Genomic DNA, 22382 nt, shown 5'->3' with positions numbered 1-22382 from the left:
CAGCAGGAATTCACTGTGCTAATTAGGCATTGGGTCCCTCATGCTAAGGCCTAGACAAGGACATAAAATGTAAGTTAGGGATTGAGCCCACTTTAAATAGTTGTAAGTGTTTTAGTGTTGATAAGTCCTACCTGAGCTAGATCAACCTAGTCAGGCAGCCAGAACTGCTTGGACATTAGCACGTAATGGATTGAGAGCAATCCTGAGGAGAAAGACTGGGGGGAGCTGGTTGATTAAAAACTCGACATGAGCCAACAGTATGGCAAGTGCAGGCCAGAAAGCCAATTGTATCCTGGGCTGCATCAGAAGAAGTGTGGCCAGCAGGTCGAATGAGGTGATTCTTCCCCTCTACGCTGCTCTCATGACACCCCGCCTCGAGTACTGTGTCCAGCTCTGGAATCCCTAACACAAGAATGACATGGAGCAGATCCAGAAAAGGGAGACAAAGATGATCAGAGGACTGGAACACCTCTCCTGTGAGGACAGGTTCAGAGAGTTGGGGCTGTTCAGCTTCAAGAAGGGAAGGCTCTGGAGAGACCTTATTGCAGCCCTCTTATATCTGAAGTGGGACTACAAAAAAACTGGGGAGGGACCTTTTATGAGGGCTTGTAGTAATAGGGGTAGGTTGAGGGGTTATGGGTTTAAACTGAAGAGGGTAGATTTATATTAGAGGTAAGGAAGACATTCTTCACTATGAGGGTATTGAGACAATGGAACAGGTTGTCCAGGGATGTTGTGGATGCTCCATCACTGGAGGAGTTCAAGATCAGTCTGGGTAGGGCCTTGCTTAACCTGGTGTAGTGAGAAGTGTCCCTGCCCATGGCAGGGGAGTTGTAACTAGGATGATCTTTCAGGTCCTTTCCAACTCAAAGCACTCTATGACATGATTGTATGATAAATACTGCATTTATGTGGATTTGTAGCCCAGTCAATGTCCTGTAGTACTGTGGCTGATTAATCACTGCTGTCCTCCAAGACAGCTGTTTTATTACACTTCAGAAGTAAGAGAACAGGCAAATTACAAAATATTTAAATACAGAGCAAATTAAATGCACCAATAACAACGTCCAGTTCTGGGGTACTTTGAAGGGTACTCATAGAGCTTCTCAGCTCGTGTCTTTTGTATGGGAACTTAGTGAAAAGATGTAGTATTCTGTAGAAATTATTCAGTTCAGGAAATTAAATTTAGGTGTGCTGAATAGTTCTAGAGCTAGCCTTTTTTTTCTACATAATAAGCCTGGAAAGAAGAGATCTTGAGGTCTTGAATCAGGGTTTCAGAAATTCCTCTCACTTTCCTGGTCTCTCTTTCCCCTATTATGAAAATACATAAAGCCCTAAACAAAAGTATTGGGCCAGATAAGGCTGGACATGTATAGACAAGGCAAAGATTTTACTGAAGACGGGACACAAATCAACCAACAACTCCTTATAGTGGAGAATACTATTCCCTGTGCATTGTAGTTCTTAGCAGTATATATGCTAGAGACTGCAGCTATCCGGATTGTTTGCTGCAGTAGCTTCTCTGATCTCTGCTTAAGGCATGAATTTGATATATTATAATTGCTATAGCAATTTCAGTTTGATCTGTACTGTGGAGGTAAATAAAGGCAGACTTCTGAACACAGCAGTTATGAACTCCCATGTAGATGATTTTTGACAATCATGTGAAAATCAGATAAGCAGAAGAAAAAAACATGAGATACTAATATTACATGTGATACATATTAATTCAGTTTTCCTTTGGTTTCCTCAGAGCTCATTTGTTTAGTGACTTCTCAATATTTATCTTTGTCTGCATTGGATGCTGTTTTATAATTTAGTTTCAGTCCACTTTATTTACTCTAGATTGTAAAGGTTTTCATCCTATGAATCTTATACAGATCAGGTCATTCACATTTGTTTACTAGTACAAATTGGAGAGTTCACCATGTTAATATTCTATACTGAAGTAAATCCAAGGCTAGGAAAGAGATGTTCTTCCCTATCTTGCCAGCCTGGATTCGTTTAATCCCAAATTTGATTACGGACATACTGTAAAACATGTATTCTAATTACTAAATGTACTTGAAACTGCAACAAATTTGTACAAAAATGTTGCCTTATCTTCAAAATCATCCAATTTTGTAAATTTACCCAGGTGGTTCACAAAGTGAGCTTGTCCCACAGTTGTTCTCTCAGGGGGGAACATATGTATAGTAATTGATAGGAGATTGCATGCTGTTTTAAAAAGAACTGAAAGCTGTTCAATAGGTTTCTTTTTTTTTGGCCCAAACCCTGCACATCCATGTGTGTGTGTGTGTGAATGTCTGCAGTAGAGAACAAACTGATGCCTAAAAGAAGACGATAAAAAATGAATTCTTTTTTTCTCTCTACGTATCTTCAAAAACAATCCATGTCACTGGCTGACATCTTTAAAAACTAAGATCTCAGGAAAAACTTGGATCTTTGTCAGCATTTCCTTCAGACTAGTAGATATTTTTTTTAGTAGAAAAGATAAAATTAGAGCCCTAAGTACTTCAGTTAATCTCTTGTCTCCTACAGGGAAGGACTAGAATCAAAAATCTGCCATTGTTTCATGGCATTTTGCCTCTACAGGCAAAAGGATACACTGATACTATGAAGATCCACATTTTTCAACCCTGCCATTAAGTACTGCAGTTGTCCAAGAAAACCAGAAAGACAATATGTAATTTTCTGCTTGATTTAACAGAATATGTTCTTCTCTAAGGAATGAAAATTAGGAGGCTCAGTTTCCTACAGATTCGTATTCTTTGTTCCTCTTTCCATCCTCTAGTACAATAAATTTTTTCTCATCTGGTCTCATTTTTCCCTATGAAACACTCGCTTGTGAGGGGTAGTCCTAAATTATGTGAATCCTGTTTGATCGACTGACACAGTCAGTTCGCCTTATCTTTTCGCCCTCTACCCAAATACTAATTCTCTATGTGTGTGAATTTATAGAGGTTTAATGATCTTCATCTGAAAAGCTTGGTTGATGCTTCCTACTGTGTTCAAAAGGTGAAGAAACACCCTTATTGCATAAATTTAGCTCCTTTAGAAGATAGCTTAGACTGTAATTTTTTACTGTAATTTGCAGTGGTTTGAATGATAGAAACTGTCTTATCTGTGCTTCTTTGATATCCGGGTCAGCAAATATATTGCAATTTTTTTTTTTATTCATGATGCAGCCCACACTGTGTTGCATTGAATTTGCATAGCATGTATTAGCAAATGACTGCTGACTATCTGCATTTGAAAAAAAAAATTGTCTGAAATGAACTTTGTGCAAGGAAAAGTGGGAGCTGTGACACAGGATACCTCACTTTTCAGCTTGTGACAGGAATAAAGCAGACCTTCACACTTTCTTATTGCTCAGGTTTGTTGCAATACTAGTATAGCATCTTGTACTCCAAATGCAGCAGTCCCTGGCTGCCGTATTTGGAGAGGCCTGGATTTTCCGAGACTGTTTCTGTGACCTGACCTGAGACCTGCACTGCAGACATCTCTGGAATGCTGGCAGGGATTTGTGTGCAGCTGTTCAGCCAACCCATCCTATATAAGTCACTATGAAAGGTTCCTTATAGCCTTTTATGCTGAAAAGGATATCTGACAATAAAACAGCAGTGAGAATAAGGAAATGTTAGGAGAAAATAGTAAAATAGCTTGTTGGAATGTGCATAGGTTTTGCTATGTCAAGCTGATCATATTTTAAAACAGAAAAGCTCTGTTTCACAGTGCTTAAATGTATTATTGCAATTAGGTGAGAAATCCAGGAGGTTAAAAGCATCATAAAGATTTTGGCTACTAACCAATGGGCACTCTGTAGCATAGTAGTTGGCAAGCGTTTCATTGCTGGAGACCCTGATTCTTCAGATATGCTAATTTTAAATGTTATTTCTCACTAGATAGGAACTGTGGGAGGAGGTTCAGCCCTATGTAGCAGGCATTGGAAAATCCTAGTAATTTTTTTCTCATGCACCTAATAAAAGATCCTAAGCAAGCCAAACACTCACCTAGGATAATGGATCATTGCTTGCTGTCCTGGTTTGGGGTAGAATAGAGCTGGTTCTGCTTAATGATTTTAACTTTTAAGCTAAAGCTCTTCTAATTAACTGCTCTGTCTGAAGTTAGCAGTGTTTTCATGTCTGGCTTTAGCAGTGATAAGACTTCATGCTTAGTGTTACTGCCAGGGATTGGTGTGCAGACCAAGGCCACTGCTAAGTTTGTATCCCACACAGAGGGGGGCAGAGAGTATCCCACACCTGTGGGGAGGAGCGGACAGAATAACTGACCCCAAGATTCACCAATGGGGTGTTCCATCCCACAGCTGTCATAGCCACTGAAAGCTGAAGGATCAGGAGGGGCAGCCCTCCCATCACCGCTTCCATTCTTCTTCTCCTCCGTCTTCTGCTGGCTGCTTCTGTTGCTTCTGCTGCAGTGCCTGGCATCCGAGGAGGACTTCATCCATCCTGCCTTTGATCCTGAGTTCCAGAATCCAGCTCCTGTGCCCAGTTGCCATCTGTGGCTCAGTGCAGCCTGGGACCCTTCCCCAGGGGCTGCTCCCCAGCCGGGGGTGACGGTGATGTATTGCTACCAGGGGGGAGTTGGATTCCGTACTAACTCTGTATATATTTATACATAGTCTATTTTATTATCATTATTACTATTATTTTTAGTGGTGGTATTAAAACTGGTGGTTTTTTTTTTTTTGTTTTTTTTTTAAATCAACAAATCTCTCTCCCTTATTCCCTTTCTCTTTCGTTTTCGGGAGTGGGGGGAAGGGGTTGATAGAGAGCGTCTGTTATGGTTCTGGGGGCTGTCCTAAGCCCAAACCATGACACTTGCTTAGTTTCATCTCCTTAAAAAAGATATCTTGTAATAGTTAAAACAGGTTTCTCCTTAACTGGATCACCTCAAAATAAAATAAATACAATGCATGAGGCATGATTTCATACCACTCAGACAAGTATTAAAATAAAAGCAGAATTCCATATCCACTAGAAATTAAATGAGGCAAGAGCAGGACCAACTTCAACCCTAGCTACTATGGTCTCAACCCAAATTATACGTTCTGACCTCCTGACTTGGTCTTGCAAGTCAGAGAGTGGAATTGAGTCTGCTAGAGATTGTCAAGTCATAACAAACAATTTTCTCAATAGCCTGAAGAAATGGGGACTGTGGGGGCAGAAAACAATTTTCATGCTGCCACAGTTTTGGCAGTATGAGGGAGTATTTAATGGTAGCTCGTGCCTTCTGGGGAGATGATAACTATTCCAATGTGTTCTGAATGGCAGCTTCCTGCTGCCACAGGACAGTAGGAACAAGAACCTGGCTCCAGCACTGGACTGATTCAGAATCAACTCTCTGCTTGCTTATAAAAATTCAAGCTTTAGCAACATATAGATGGCTGGGAATATCCTGGTTTGATTAACAAACCTTTCTTTATATCATCTGCATTACCATATCCCAATCAGTAGTGTCTCACCAGAATACTTTATGCGGTCCTGTTAATCTATGTATCCTTATCTCCCAGCCAAACCTGTGCACATTAACCCAATAATTAAAAAATCGGTCTCTGCAGGGTGTGTATGGCAGAGATGAGGATCCCCTTGGCAGTCCCTGCTCTCCCTCTCCAAGCAGTGGTACCATCCTATCAGGGAGTGGGGTGAAAGGAGGCTGGGGGAGCCACAGTGCTGGGGGGGGAGCACACCCCAGAGAACTGCTGTGGCCCCTGGGCTGTGCAGCACAGTGCTGCAGCTCTCACTCTGCTGCCACCTCAGGTTCAGCCGTCCTCTGTTTGGAGGCGAGGCAGAGGATCTGCCAGTGGCTTACCCCCAGGAGGGCACCTACCCTGGGCAGCCTGCCCCACCCCAGCTACTGGGTGTCCCCCGGGAGCACAGCAGCACACAGAGCCCATGTATGCATGTTACATAGCCTGGCCAGCCATTTTGGGCTCCTGCCAGAGCCGGCCGTGAGCGCGCAAACAGAGCCTGCCCCTCAGCTCACCAGGAAGGGCCCTACGGGGGTACGTGCAAGGCACATACTGTGCCAGGCAGTAATGGGGTGTTACCATCTTCACTCTGTAGGGACTTGCTGGACAACTACTACTGAAAGTAGAATGAAATATCACAGTAAGTACATCACAGCAAAAATTTGTCCACCTCAAGAAAGCCATGTCTCCTGAGGGCAGGCTCCCCTAGGCAGCCCATGCTCACAACAGGCCCAAAGTATCAGGATATCAACCGGTCACCCAGCCTTTTTGTGAGGAATTTGTGGTGAAGGGTCCCAACAGAGTGCCAGCCCCACCTGGGGGTAGTACTCGCCTTGGCTGTGCTCCAGCAGAATGAGTCCCCCATGCAGGTGGGGGCAATTGGTTCTGGGGCAGCCCTGCCCCTCCCAGTGGGGCAGAGGGGTGGGCTGGAGGGTAGGCAGCAGCTGCTGCTGGGATCTGGCCACCTTTCCAAAGAGGCTGCAGGAAATGGTATCTGCCTTCTTAGAAATAACCACACTCCCCTACTAGGGTTGCTTTTCTGACTGAAATCTATTAATGTGGAGGTCTCTGGGAGCTAGTGGACAATTCAGCTGGAGCTGTAAGTTTTGACTCTCCTCTTTCTATTGCTATTTGTGTCTCCTGACCTTTAGAGGAGAATGAGAGGTGAGGGGGATCTCTGGGCTGTGCCTGCAATCTCACCCCTTGGTATTTTATGGCTGACCACTGGCAAATACTAAAGGAGGTAGGTAGGCAGGCTGGTTGGCCCACAGACTAGCCTCAGTTGTTTGTTGACAATTTATAGCAAGCTAAGAATGAGTTATAGTTACTCTTAAAAATGAAATGTCTTTCTTGAGCACCTAAACCCCCCTCTTTTCCCCATTTACTTTCCGTTGAAAGTTTCTTTTTTGTTATAGAATATTGAATACATTCTTACCTTTTAAAATGTGGCTTATACTGATGCCAAAGTGTTCTAGTTTCTTGCTGACTTTTAATAATATATTTTTCCTCAGAAGCTAAAAGACTCCTGAGAATAAATAAACTCCAAAGTATTAACGGTTCTTTTTATGTTTGGCTAATGTCAACCTTTTGCACCTTCCTGCAAATATTGAGTGAGAGTTGTATCTGCCAGTTTGAGGTAATTTGTGTTCTGCCCACATGCTCCTCTTTTTTTTTTTTTAATAATATATAGTCTGTGTCCTGTGTGGAAAAAACAGAGCAAATTCTTTGATGCTCACATGCATACTTTTGTTCACATAAGTATGCCCATTTTAGTGATGTTCTTTCCTCATACAGATCAGAAATCCTGGTCAGAGTCCGTGATAGTTAGGGTACCATGTTCGGAGGGATTATCTAGGAAACAGTTTGGCTTTTTTTCTTATAGTTATTTTGCCTTTAGGATTACAGCTGCAGATTGAAAACAAATGGAATACTTTTTAGTGTATTATATTTAAACTCAGGTAATGTCTATGACTATACATTTATGTGGTTTTTTTTTTTTAAGAATTTACTAATCAGGATATGCTGTATGAAAACTTCTAGGAAATAAAACAGTTTAAATCATGTATGTGCACTATGTTTCTAATTAAAAAAATTAAGATCAGTCTTTAAATTTAGTGTCTCATAACCCCAGCTTTGTCAATGTCTTGTTTTTGCAGCATGATTTGCAATGTAATTACTACTGGTGAATTATCATTAGGAGTAATGGGACCAGGTTGAGTTTGTAATGCAGGTTTACAGAGAAGGAAGGAAAGGGAAAGTTTCAGAACATCACACTTATTCTACGTTTCCCTTACACATTCAGTCCATGGTATCTTTATACTGCTTCTGCCCTATGTTAATTTCTGGCAGATTTTAGTGGCAGACGTGCTTTTAAATGGTATTGGAAGCTACAAGTAGTCCAGTTGTAATCAAGGGTTAGATGCTTGTCAGTTCTAGTCAGTCAAAATGCACATCACTTCTACTATGTTTCCCTCAAACTGTGCCTTAAGCAATTCTTACTGTGTGTCTTCAGATGGACTGAAATTACCTGAGTTTTGAAAAGTCTTTTGTAAGCATGTAATAATGCTGTAAAAGGTACTGCAACAAGTTAAAAACTAGGTAGGGTAACAGAAAGCAAAAGTAAGAATGGAATCAAAAAGCAAAATCACTTAATATGCTTTTGTAAGTTTTGCTATACTGTCTCTTGCTGATATATTCATGAATGCTGAAAGTAAAAAATGAAAAAAAAAATTCATTGGACAAGTGAGAAAAAAAGAGTTTACCAAGTCACCTGATCCACCTAAAACACTTCTAGACAGGTTTCTGGTGTCTAAGCCACAGGCCCCTCAGGACAGGACTTGCATCAGAGCAGTAAGTGTCCAAGAAGTACAAAAATGATAATGGTTCAAAATTATTTATTTCATACATTATTGACAGTGCTTTTCTCTCCAAACTGAATTAACAGAAAATATTTAACAATGACCATAGCTCAGATCTGTAAAGCTATTTAGCATCCGTTGAAAAAAAAACAAAAAAAAAAAAACCAAAACAACTCTTTGTATGAAAGGTTGCCTGCAATTTTTAAATGTGAATGATACTGTTTCTTATTCTTTAATATGTATTAAGGCAGAGGAAAGAAAGTGAAACTGCTGGTAGGAGGGGAGTTATACCAAAATTATGAATTAAGTAAACCAATAGGCTGCATTTCCCTGGAATGATGTATGGCTTTATGTGATCTCTAGTGAAAGAGAAATTGCTAGTAAAGAAGCTCAGAGGTGTGAGGAATATATAAAATCTTTCACAGAAACTGAGCCTAATAGGCAAAGTAGTTTAAAGAGATGATAAATCTTAAACAGAAATCTATCTAATTTCTTCTTGGCTGAAGTTGAACCAAGATATTGAACTGCTGAACTGGTCCAACTTGGCAATTTGGCATTCTTATGCTCCTGTGTTTCTATTCCAGCTGTTTTAAATCTAAATTTTAAAAGTGGAAGTTCAGGAAGCGTATTTATGAAGTATTGGTGCTTATACTCTTAAACTGAAAATGGAGGAGAAGAAGCAAGTGATTAAAAATGTTGTACAGTCTTCCAAAATAGTTGGCAAGTGACAGTGTCTAAATCAATTATTAAATATAGAGAATGAAATAGAGGAATGTTTTACTGTATCCTTTTCCATACTAGCATTTGAACACTGTTACTTTTCTTGTTTGTTTTATCCTGTTTCATGCCAGATGTTCTTATTGGGGAAAACAATGGTGGTATGTTTTAATATTGATGAGTTGATTCTCTTGGGAATAATAGTATATCTACCTTCTCAGAATACAAATTGTGGGAGGTTTTCATAGTGTAATTACTATAATGCATTGAATTTTAAGTGCAATTCATTAAAACAGTGGAAAGAACTTTTTGTTTATTGTCTCTTCTCTGTACTTTCAGAGTGACTCTCCTTTTAAAATTATGTATAATGTTTTGGTGGCCTTCAAAATGTAAACACATAAATCACCAGAGGTACTGTGTAATCTGTCAAAGTAGCATATGCTTAAAGTGGCTTATAAACTATTAAATAATCATAATATTTCTCTTTCCAAGGTTATTAGTTTACTCCTTTAAACAATTGCAGAATGATTAAAGTACCTCGCTTTAACTTCTTCTTTTTTTCCCCCTTTTTTACTCTAGGCACTTGAACCCTGAAGTCATGAAATTCTAAATGATTTGGTGATGAGCTGAGCTTGCCATGCAGGCAATAAAAACTGTGGAAAAAGAAGTGACTTTTATAAAAGAAACACTTTTCACAGAATCTTTCCTAAAGAAACGGGAGTGCAGCAGGAGCCCGGCGAGCGGGCGGCTCTGCGAGCAGCAGCAGCCATTGGAAGGAGCTGTCTGCGGCTCTCAGTGCTGTACTGAGCATGTCCCAGCGGAGCCCAGTGCGAGCAGCACATTATGCAAAAAGGCAGCTCTAGCAGATGGGAGAGAGGCACAGCAAGCCTCTGCTGCCCTTGCATCACCACCGCTTGAAAACAAACCCGGATCGCTAGAGGGGAGCTCGCCGGCAGGCCAGAGGGATGAAATCTGGGAGCATGGCTTGATCGCCAAAGGTGCTGCACTGCGAAAAATCATGGGGAATCAAGATGGGAAGCTAAAGAAAAATGCAGGTGATGTGCATGAAGGAGGAGAGGATGTCTCTGGGCCCAAGGATACAGAAGGCACAAAGAAGGTATTGGGAAGCAGAAGGGGGCTGGGGAAGCATGCAAAAGGAAGTGAATCTGGTAAGAAGAAGGGTAAGTCGGACTCGAGGGCCTCAGTGTTTTCAAATCTGAGGATCAGGAAAAATCTGTCCAAGGCTAAAGATGGGAATAGTAGTTCACGGGAGGATGTTTTGGAAAGCCAGGCCCTGCAGGCTGGAGAGCTGGACAGTACTCATTCAATTGTTACCAAAACTCCAGATATAAGCATCTCTGCAGATGAAGGGGGTCTCTCAGACACAGATGTTGAACATTTTGAAATCAGAAATGAAACTGTCCCAGCTGCTGCGGAGGCACAGGATGGACAAAGGACCAGCTCTGGCTCTGATACGGATATATACAGTTTCCATTCAGCCGCAGAACAAGAGGATTTGCTTTCTGATATCCAGCAAGCTATTAGACTGCAGCAGCAGCAGCAGCAGGGGGCAATTAACATTGGAACTGAGGACCTTGTCACCAAAACAATGGGCCGACACATGGCTAATTCGGAAGCAACCCCCTTAGATTTTGAACGGTTTCTTTCAGTAACTACCACGGACAAAGAGAGGAGCCCAGACACTGAGGGGGCTTCTCCAGCGATATCTGAAATTGCAGAAATTGTTGCTGTCTCCTGTGCAACTGAACGTGAACTGAAAGCAGTGGAAAATGGCACAGGCTCTCCTGATAAGGACTTATTTAAAACACAAGAACGTAAGCTATTGATTGAGGAACAAGAACAGCTCATTTCTGGAGTGGATGCTATAGCTAGTGAACTGGAAGGTGATTTAAACAGAACTGTGGTAGAAAACAGCTCTCAGACACACAGCTCCACACAACCTTTTCCAACCTCGGTAGCAGATGCTGAGACTAAAACTGCTGAAGTGCAGGCAGTTGATTTGCAGGGCTCGGTAACAGAGGATGGTATTTCAGAAGCAGGCCGTGATCATGATGCTGAGACTCAGGAAGGGAAACACACTCTGTCAGCCAGTCAAGAGGACCTGCATAATGGTTTACCCATGGAAATGAAAAATGGCATTTTGTCCTCCGAGGGGACAGCAGGCAGCCCCGTGCCTGGTTCCCGAAGCTTTAAGCCCTATCTAATTAATCCTTGTTACATCAAAACCACAACTAGGCAACTGAGTTCTCCCAATCACTCACCTTCTCCCTCTCCATCCCAGAGCCCTCTTTCTACAAGGAGGCAGGAGTCCTTCCACAAAAAAGAAAAAGTCTCGATCAAGAAGAAGAGGTCTGCTAGTTTGGCAGGTTTATTTAGTCGGTCTGCAGACTGGACAGAAGAAGTGTCTAATCACAAATGTGAGATAACACAGAAGGTGGGCTCTGCAGGCTACTTGGAGCACAAGGGGTTTAGAGAGAAATTTCAAACAGAAAGAGTGCCTTTGACTCATTCAAGAAAGTCTTCAGGGGTGCAGGCTTCTACAGAGACGTTTCCCAATGTCTTTTCAGGTGAGTGATGTATTAAGGCTTTTTTACCAGAGAGTCTTTGAAAATATGCTTAAAATACTTGAATTCAGTCCTTTGTATGTACTATTGTCTTTATTTGTGCTGATGGTTTTAAAGGTCAAGGCCTGGTCTTGCAAACAGTCACATTTCATTAATGAGCATAGACTCTGTATTCAGTGTTAGCCTGGCAGTACTGCCAGTAAAGGAAGTACACAGCTCTTTAAAGTTTTTCTTTCTGCTTTTCTCCTTTGTCTAAATCCTGTAGGAAAAAGCTGGATGCCTTAAAATTTTCTTGTTGAAAAATGCTAAGAACCGCACTGTTGTAGGCAGAGCAGCATTCTGCATAAACAGATCTTTCAGTTGTGAAGTTTTCTGTAGCTGTAGTCCTGTTTGGCGTTTTCTTGTGCTAGGCACTGTTCTGATGTACTGCAAATATTTGAGAGCTGCACCTGGTGTTAGACTGAAGCAATGATGAGGATTCACTTGGTACAAAAAGGAAAAAGCCATGCAAGCACAGATGGTCAGCAATACAGAAAGGAACCAATTTCCCCTTCAAGAAGGGTGAAAGAGAAGAAAATGTTAATGACTTGAAAAGGCAGCATAAAATGGAGAAGAGAAGGGAAACTGGATCATAGAGTTTGATAGCTGTGGCAAGCTGCTGCTCAGGCTACATAAGGTGACTCATTCAGGAAAACATTCTTTTACTTTGCCTGTTGGGCACCTTGCATCCTGTCACAAAGGCACAGGAATACAGAGTTTACAAACTAAAAAGTGTGAATAGAACAGTTCCTGCCCTTTGAGGTGTTTTCCTCCTTTCTTTTAACCGTCATCTGAAGTTCCTCTACAGAACTGTGTATTTACAAACAAAGAAGGCCTCTGCCACACAGGAGGTTCGTACACAGAGGAAACTCAGCAACATATTCCGTTTAATTTTCACTTAAGAAAACTGTAGAATTAACAGAACGTGGAGAACATGCACTACAAGCATCCGCTACAAGATTAAGAGAGTTGAATCTCTAATCAGGTTTGTTTTGAATGGAAGTCTGTTCTAGAGGCATGAGCACAGTAACCCCAAGCTATTTGCAAAAAAATACAGTGAGAATTTTTTGTGCTTTTATGAAAACTAAACAAAATAATAAGTTTATGAAGAGAGCAATGACATGATTTTAGAATCACATGTAAGAAAACAGTTAAGCCATCAGCAACTGTTTGGCATAAAAAGACCACCTTCTTTTACACTGTAAATTTAAAAAATTATGTAACTTGTAATCGTTTACATTCATAGTTGCTTTCTTTGTGCACATTCTGCTCTGCTTGACAACATAGTAATACTAGTGAACAAACCTGTCTGGAAACAAAAATTAAAATTACTGGCTTTTTTATTTTTTTGCACAGCAGCCAACTCCAGGAGTTTTAAATACTGAGGTAAAGCATTAACAATATCTTCTAGATTAATATCACAATAATACTTTCATTCTTCAACAGTCTTGAACAGAATTCCTGAATTTGTCTTGAAAATTAGAATTTGAGTTTTTAACACACACAAAAAAAAAAGCCTCCTCTAAAGGGGGCCAGCCTCCTTTGAAGTGAGCTGAATTTTTTCTTTTAAATCCCTTTCATCTACTTTCTTAGATTGTTTCAGACATCCTTATAGAAAAGTTTTAATATTTGAGGTGACCACTACTTTCAGATTTATAACATATAAAAAGCACATTTTCTTTTTTTTTTTTTTGCTGTTGATATTTGGCAAGTTATAAACAACTTGGAGAGCAAAGTTTTAAATTACATCATCAGTAATTAGACTTTCTTTTTTGTGGTGCTGCTATGATGGAAATAATGTTATGTGCGAACTTCGAGAACATGGATTTTCTTTTTAAAGACCAGTTTTCCAGGAAGCAGACTTTTTCACGTTTGTTCACTGTGATTTACTTAATTTTTAGTTTGTGTTTTTCCACCAACACTTTAGACTGTTATTGTGAGGAGACCAATGTCCAATGCAACAGTAGTTCTGTCTCTTATGGAAATTACAGTTACCCTCATTTACATGTACATACCAGCTGTCTTTACAGGCAGAGGACAATTATACCTTTCAGTTCATGCAGAAAAGCTTAAAATGAGGCAACTGGAAACTACACGATACAAACTTCATCTCTTTTTGATCATTCTTATTTTTTAAACTGTTACAAGCTGAAAATTATAAACATAAAAATGGCAGCTAGTGTACCTAAGAAAAGCACATTTAAACTTAACATTAGTATTCCCATAGACTGGCTGTCATTGCTACAAGAGCAGAAAAGCCTCTTTATTTAAACTAGTCTGCACAGCAACAATTACAGAAATAATTTCCTTGTAATTTGAATACCGCTTTTGAAAAATGCTGTATTTTAATCACATGCATGAGATGCATCAATTCAGGGATTAACATCAGGCTTCTAGAAAAAAACATTCTTTACAGTGGCTCATTTCTATCTCGTAAAAAAAAGAAAATCACTTCTTGCCTAGAGCACTAAATCCCATCTTGCTGTGCAGTGACTGCAGCATTGTTCTGCATTTCAAACTAGAATCAAATAAAATATTCCACAACATTTTAGTCATCGATTTCAGTGACAGCAGGTTCTATGCAGATGATTGGCCTACTTCTGCCCTATGTTGTGGTTTGGCTGTGTGCCATTTGGTTTTCACAGTGATCCATATGAAGTCTTCTAAGGCTGTGTTAATATAAAATGCAGATGGAAGCCAACAACTGGAATGGTAGAGAAATTGCATATTTTAACTTTGCTTTATATAAGAAACAAGTAAAGTACAATAGTTCAAATTTGATGCACTGGCTAAGAATGTGGTGTGGACAAATTTATAGGCATTTTGTAATCCGGGTATTTATTTTATGATTAGGACAGCCGTATTTGAAATTGCAGTGACAGTAATTATCAGTTCTAGATTACCTGGTGCATAGTGGAGCTGAGGCTTTTATGTTGTGATCCCAGGAGGACAAGAGCTGAATCTGAATGAGCTTCCTCTCTCACTTTGGTGTGCAGCAGTGAATGATTTGCACTAACATTAAGAGAGTATCTTGGTGGGAAAATGAAACTGATGTTTCCTAATATTAATGTAACTGAAACAGAAGATCCAATAGATTGATTTAATAAAAAGGAGTTTAGCTTTGCACTAATTTGAGGTGCAGTGATTGCAGAGGAGCTAGTAAGCTAGTAAGGGTGTCTGTTACATAAACCGAACACAAGAGACCCATCAGCTACCCCAGAAGGTAATTAAACTCAACCCAGACAAACCCATGCACATTCTAATCTTTGTTGGCTGGCTGTATGAATCTTGCATGAATCTCTTTCAAACAGAGATTTATCTTTAAAACCATTTATGTTGAAATTCCTCTTCAGAGATTTATATTTGTCTTGCTTTAGCCGTAAACAGGAGACAAGCAAACCAAAAGTCCTGGTTACCTTAAAACAAAACCTGATCACAGCTTGTGTGCTCACAGCCACTTTCTGATTTCTACAGAGTGCTGGCCTGCTTCTCACAAAGGCCACTTTATCTCACTCTGGTAATGTCATCTGCACCCACTTGCAGTTCCAGTGCGGTGTCTGCAGGCACATACAAAGGTCTTAGTATGGACAAGTATGTGAAGACTTGAAAAAACGGAATGAAAGTTTGTTTCTGAGACAAAGCAGATTTTTTTTTCCTTTTCTTAGATACTCTTTCAAGCGTTTTTTTGTGGTATGTGTGTTTGGTTTTGTTTTTTTCCCATTCTGATTCATGTGATGCACACAATATGGATTTGTGTCTGTTGGCATCCTGATGAGAATGTTTATCATGCAACTGTTATTTAAGACTAGTTATGGTTTTCTCTTTTGCTGATGATGTTTGTAGCAGTAATACAAATATTTCTTTTATCAGATGGTGAGGCAGTGCAGGCTTCTTCAACTAAAGGGAGCTGACCAACAGCAACCCTTCATATGATATGAGATCACACATTACATTGAGTGCTGCCAATAAGCACCTGAGGGGAAAGCCCCTCCTCTTTTTGGTTAGTATACCCAAACCTGGGGTGGAGAGGGTGGGGAGGCTTGCAGTGCTGCACTCCAGCTACAGTAAAATGTGTTTGAAAATGGGCTAGAATATGTTATTGAAAGGATTCTGAGTGCTGATGAATTGCTTTAACGCTACTTTATCAGCACTGCAATATGGGAATTGGAGCATCATGAGTAATGTCACTGGAATTCAGTGTGCCACAGGCTTGTTTTGATGGGGTCTCATGATTAATGCTTTGATCTTTGTCTAAAACTTCATTGAGAGTAGCAGGTTTTGGTCATGAGATTGTGTGGCTGCATCTCTGAGGCAACCTCCTTCTGAGCGGCAACCCTGTTCTAAGGTCTGACTGGCAGCCTGACTTGCATCTGGCATAGAAATATGATGTCTTGATTGCCTGCTGGTCTCTTTTGGGTGAGAGGAGGGAAAGGAAAAGGGACAGTTTATAGCTGAAGGTCCGTGCAGCTCTGATTTGATCTCAGACGCAGTACCGTGTGCTATCCATCACACATGGGATCTGGCTAGAACTGGCCATTCGAGGACATTGTGTGCTTCAGTGACTTCATGCCTATGAAAAGAGCAGTGCTTTATTCCAGTGGGAATAGTTACACGGAATTTAAGTTTGAGTGTATTTCCTGGATCTAAATGTGCTTTATTTTTTTTTTTTAAAAACGTATGAATTATTAAATAATGGGTGGGGGTGGGGTGGAGGTGTTTGGTTTGGCTTTTTTTTTTTTTGACTGTGTATTAGCCCGCTTCTTTGCAGAAAAATAGGTTTTTTTCTTGAAACATTTATTTTCCTCCAACCTGTGGTGTCTAAAGAAACTTGGAATTGAAAACAATCTCTGGGAATATTTTAGGCTCCCTGTATTTGAGGGATCAAATTATAATGTGAATCATGGTGATAGAAAAGGAAAAAATACTAATTACCCAAGATATTTTGTTTGTGTTGTAGTTTAACCAAGCTCAGGATATGGCAAAGTGTATTCCTTATAAACTACTCCTGCCAAAATTTGAACTTACATAAGAAATAGTAGTGATGAAATGTCTACTTGTAGGTGTTTCTGTGACTGGATTTGATTATTTTTAGGTACATTTTAAAGTATCATTCTGTAGTAGCTATGTGGAATACAACAGTTTTTGGAAACTTATGCATAAAACTTATCTTTTTAGGGGATGAGGTGAGTTGATACAAAGGGAACAGGGCAGAAGCAGTGAAAAGCTGTGAAAGGAAGGATGTAAGGACTTTACATTGTGTCACCTCATTCCTGACTCTTCATATGATAATGTCAGGCCAGTTGCATTTCATTAAGTGATTTAGAAAAGGCAGCAAAATGGGTTCAGGAGCTGTGTCACACTATTATTTCGTTTGAGCGCTAGCAATTTTCTGCATTCTCAAATTGCCATTTATGTAAAGGAAATTAGGTACAACGAGATGGTCTGTGTTACCCTGAGTATGAAATGACTATTCCTCATTTTATTTCCATATTGTTGCTGTCCAGAATAAGTTTCCTTCACATTGATGGAAATAACTAGGCTTGCTGACCATGAATGGGAAGTAGGTTTTCTGTTTCATGGTGGGTTTCATGTTTTCTGATTCAAAAACTTTGCTTTATTCTCAGGTAAGTTACAGAACATGATTTCTTTCATCTGCAGATGCACAGATGATAGAACCGTTAAATCAGTTAGCAATTTTGAAATGGTAAGAAGCAGTGGTTGTGAGTTTACATATAAACAAGATCACAGCTGTAAAAGTAAATCCTAATATGCATAAAATTAAATGGAAATATAAATACAATAGAAGTACAAAAATTCTTGAGTATTTAACCTTTGGTGTCTTGATATATGCAGCTAAACAGTGGAAGGAAAGCTTAGTTACAAAAGAGATTTATCATTGAGACATTGTTCTTTGTCAGTAAATGTATTAATTGTTTGGTCTCAGGATCCATATGAAATTTATAAGTGTCAGAGCTCTGAACCTGTTGTGAATTTGAGTCAGGAGAAAGCATAGATAACTGCCTGTAAAACTAATTACAGGAGGCTGCTTTTGTTGTAGAGTTTATTTGATGCTGAGATCTGGCACAGATGTCCCTTGAAGACACATAATAGGTACTATGTACCAGGGGAAAAAGTAACTTGTATCCTTTCCTCTTCCTTGCACTGATAAGGAAAAAATCAGTGTACAAAAGAAATCAATGCTGTAGTAACACTATAATTAACATCTGCTCACAGTCATGGAAGAAAAGATAGTTTTTTGGGGTTTTTGTCTTTTCTTTTTTTTTAACGAACACTGCCTTCACACCAAAGGGTATGTGTCTAACCACTATTTTGTCATGCAAAGACTCAAGATAATACAGTATACTAAGAAATAGCTGAGGGAAGTATTTAATTACATCAGTGAAAGAACATGAAGGTCCAGTTACAGCAAGGAAGATGTGCTTGGGTTTTATTGAGATAAAATCTAGAAGAACCTATCTGTACAAATATACAGGTGTGCATGTATATGTTTTTCATGGAATGTAGTTCTAATTTTCTGCTTTTTCCCTTTGTCATCTTACCAGTTCTTATTTATGGATACGGAGAAGAAAAACATTTGTACATTGTGATAAATATTAAAAGCTCACCAGCTATTAAAGTTGGACAACATCATTAGACCTTGGGTGCACAAGTCTTGAAGATGAAAGAAAGTTAAGGCACACTGGGGCTCTGATGAGTAGATGGGAAGAAATTTATTATTCGTGTCCCAATTCAGCCTCACTAGTACAATTCAGTTGTGTTTTGTGACCTCTAGCTACTTTAGCAAATACTTGGATTAACTTCTAAGGTAAAGATAGGCCAGGCTGCATTAAATGTCAGATGAAATGTAGAACCATTGGGAATAAAGAAGCTTTACAAAATTGTGTTGTAAAGAACAGTGTGTATCAGTTTGGACTGACAAAAGACGCTGTTAGTAATAGCTGCCCAAAAAGACATCAGAGGAGCTTCTTTAAAGAGCTAGACGGAAAGAATTGTGACTTTCCAGCAGTCTGTGAGAACCTGGCACAGAACACTGCCTTCACATCACAAATCACCACAGAAACTAAAAGGGTAAAGATAGCCAGAATTAAATACTTGCTGAGAGGAACCTAAGAACCTGGAAAACAAAATATGAAAGTTGCCAAATATGCATATGGTGCCTAGAGGATTCAATAGACAGACACATTCTCTTTTATTATAAACAATTATCTTTTATTATAAACTGCTATAGATAGGAAAGTTTTAGCAATATACCTGTGCAATCTGCAATAATGCTGCATTAGAACCTGAGGAGAAATTGATGGAGACACATCATATAATGTAGTTGCAGTGTGAATATTGTTTATATTTTTAGAAAGGTAGTTTGTACTGTATACCACTGCTGTATCATAGTTGGGGATTATTCAGCATTTAAAAATTTCAGATTCTGAAAGCTATTTAGTGATATATAAGATACATTCTTTTTGTTATATAGGAGACATATAGTGAAAGGTAGGGCTAAAAGCATGATCTTATACTTTGTCTCAACTTATCCAGTTATACATATGTCATATATCAGAAAATTCAGTGTGGGAGAAAGGTGTAAAATCTTAGTCACTGTGAAAGCAAAATTTCAAGGAGCTTAATGTTCAAGTTAGTGAGACAGAGTGCTTCAGAGGCTTGCTAATCTGCAAGAATTCTGAAAGCACTGCCACAGGCCATCACAAATATTTTAGTATATTTTGCAGTTCTGGTGATAGCAAAGTTATAATATCTGCTTTTTTTGGAAAAAGAACCCTATTGTTGCTGTTGCAATTGATCAAGGCAATTTTAATCATCTTAATTTTGACTGCAGCAACCAACAAGGCTTTGGAAAGAATCTTGGTGGAGGAAATGCTAAGATATAATTAGCTATTGGATATATGATAAAAGGGTAAAGAAAAATAGAACAAAATGCAACACATTTTTAGCAAAGATCAATAAGACTACATTGATAACATTTTAGGTGCAGCTGCTGTCTAGACAACACAAGAGAGGTAGGAAGCAACTCATGTGGGTTTCCAAACAAAATAGCAAAACTACAGATCACTTACCTGAAGAAGAAAATTACTGGTGGTTTTGGTAAGGGGCTCTGTCATGCTAATTCACTGCTACCAAAGAGAAACCTCTCTCTCTCTGACACTTGTGTCCCAGCCATTGCAGAACTTGACATTTTCATTACCAAGTAAAGCTTTTGGTAAACTTTCCTCTTTCTGTATTATAACACAAGTTTCGAAATTAGGAACCAGGCTGGTACTGTAATCTCCTTCATCAGGATGAAAGTCTGCATTAGTTAGATTTTTGACTTGGCTGATTCAGCTCTTTCCAGCATCGTTTGTGCAAATATGGCATATGGTTAAGTCACTTTTTAACAGGCCACTGGCGGATATGTTGAAATCAGTGTTGTTGTTGTGTCTCATAGACAGCAAGCTGTTTTAAAATAGAGATGCTTGGTTCGATCAAGGGACACTATGGATGAAGAGCAAGATGTGTTTTCCTGAAAACTGTTTGTAACATCCTTTCTGGGGTAGCTTTTTTTCTTCAGTAAGTCTAGGAATTTTCCTTATCTTAATTTTTGAAGAATCCTATTTTCAAGTTTTTCCTGATCTCCACTTTTTCCATAACAGTATTCCTGGAAGAATCCCAGGTGCATTTGTATGAGGAGCCACTTGTGCCCTATGTGCACTCTGGTGGCCCTAGGAGCAGCAGCTGGATTCTCTTGTCGGTGGCAGCTTGTGCCCTTGCTTCCAAAAGGAAGGACACACAAGTGTGTTCCCTGGCTTTTTCTGGGATGTCTCAAACACTTGAAGCTGTTAGCATTATGTGGTTCTGTAACTGCATAATGGATTGCTTGTTCTAGATGAATGAGTTGAAATCTCAATGATACGGTTATTCAAGCTGTCTTTGCACAATCTGGAATCTGTTTAAATGATTAGTGATAATTGTGGGGCTAAATTAAGGGGGGGAAATTGCCTGAGCTGCACAGAGGTTGATATATTGTGGTTCTAACACAGTGCTAGTCACAAGTTTTCGTGGAAATTTTTTAACAGTCAGGAGAGGACTAAGACAAAACAGGGTAAGAGGAGGGAGATTGAGATGTCAAGAGATTCAGACAGCTTGGCAAAAGTAAGGCATGGTGTTTACTGTGATAACCAGGTACAGGACTGACATGTTAAATCAATAATTGATAGTTTTATTCTAGTTGTTTGAAGAATCTATAAACGTAATCTATCAATCGATACATTCTTCACTGGAATTTAATAAATACATATTTTTGACTTTTCAGTTACATTAAACAGTGTGTAGAGAGGCACAGAAAACCGAGGGGCCAGAGGGAGATAGTGTTGATATATATTTATTTAGTCTTAATTCTCTTGTTTAGAAAGAAAATGCTTTCTGCTTTTGACTTCTGAATTTGAGATACGTGAGTTCAGTTCATGCTGTCCATGTGATCAGAGCCAGAAAATCTGGAGCCACAACATCGGGGAGGAAAGGACAATTTCCTCAGGCATTTCAACACATCTTTAACTTTAGTAATGTTCTAACTATTAAAATATAAGAGAGAAGTATATATATACAGAATAGATGTATATTATCATATTATAGATAATATAGATTACATTAAATATAAATATATAAGGAAATAAATATATAATGTCTGGAGGTTTCTTAAACATATGTTTTTGTACAGACACTGAATGCAGATATTGGCTATTATACTGGTAATAGGAACAAAAGGAAATTTCCTTATGACATAATTCTGCCAATTTGTACCATAAGCTGAGACCTTGACAAGTTTTGTTATTTTTAAGGTTTATTTTGCCTGGAAATCAGATGTATGACATACTTTTGGTTGTGTTTATTCATAGTGGAAGATTAGAGATTTTTTTTTTTTTTTTTTTTTTTGTTATGAAACCACGTTGTGTATGCAGGCTGTTTCTTGATGGGTTTTCCATGTTTTATGTAACCAGGCTGTGAGAAAACTGTCACGTGGTTTTTGGAAAGTATCTCTCAATGAAAATTCAGTCCCTTTAAAACAAACAAACAAAACAATAACAAAAGCCACCAAACGGAAACCAGCCAAGACAACCTCACAACAACCTCACAGAATGACAGTTCTTGAACGTTTTCCCAATCTAAATCAGCAGAGGATTAGAAACTCTACAGTGAAACAGAACAATAAATGAAGTCTCTAATCTTGGAATATTAGGTGTAACCTCCCAGGTCGGTCTTCAGACAAGCAAAAGAATAAATTAATTTGTTACTTTTTAGTGCAAATGTACATTTAATATGCATTTATGCAAGACTTTTGCTTGTCATTTAAAGAGAAGAAGAGATAGCTAGAATACTGATTTCCAGTTCTCTTTCATTCCCTAAATTCCATGTGGTCCTTTGAAAACCTGTTCTTTCTCAGCAGTCATGTGTTGCACATTACATCTAGGCTGACTGGTACAGGTTAGCTGAAAAACTTGAAATTTGAAAAGATTATGAAAGGAAAGGAAAATATTAAAGAAATGTAATACTTCTGATCCATGAGGTATTAATTTCAGATATGAACTATTAGTCACTCATTGCTTTGTATATCTGAGGTCTAGGAAAGTACATTAAACAGTAGAAGGGTAAAAATGAAATGCTTGATTTGTGCCTAGGAAATTA

The 22382-nt window shown here is 39.1% G+C and overlaps 1 protein-coding gene across 1 annotated transcript in view; it reads left to right on the top strand.

Annotated features, from left to right (window-relative positions):
• Window positions 1-9663: 9663 nt before the first annotated feature.
• Window positions 9664-22382, top strand: part of FMN2 (formin 2) — a gene marked incomplete at its 3' end in the record, with an annotated part of 52983 nt that continues 40264 nt past the window's right edge. Inside the window, exon 1 of the mRNA XM_008942257.1 lies at window positions 9664-11654. Coding sequence (XP_008940505.1) covers window positions 9704-11654 — 1951 coding nt within the window. The remainder of the gene's footprint in view (window positions 11655-22382) is intronic.

The sequence above is a fragment of the Merops nubicus genome, unplaced genomic scaffold, assembly GCF_000691845.1.
Source record: "Merops nubicus isolate BGI_N331 unplaced genomic scaffold, ASM69184v1 scaffold16226, whole genome shotgun sequence".
NCBI lineage: Eukaryota > Metazoa > Chordata > Aves > Coraciiformes > Meropidae > Merops > Merops nubicus.
The sequence above is the reverse complement of the archived record's forward strand: the minus strand, read 5'-3'. Positions and strand labels throughout refer to the sequence as shown.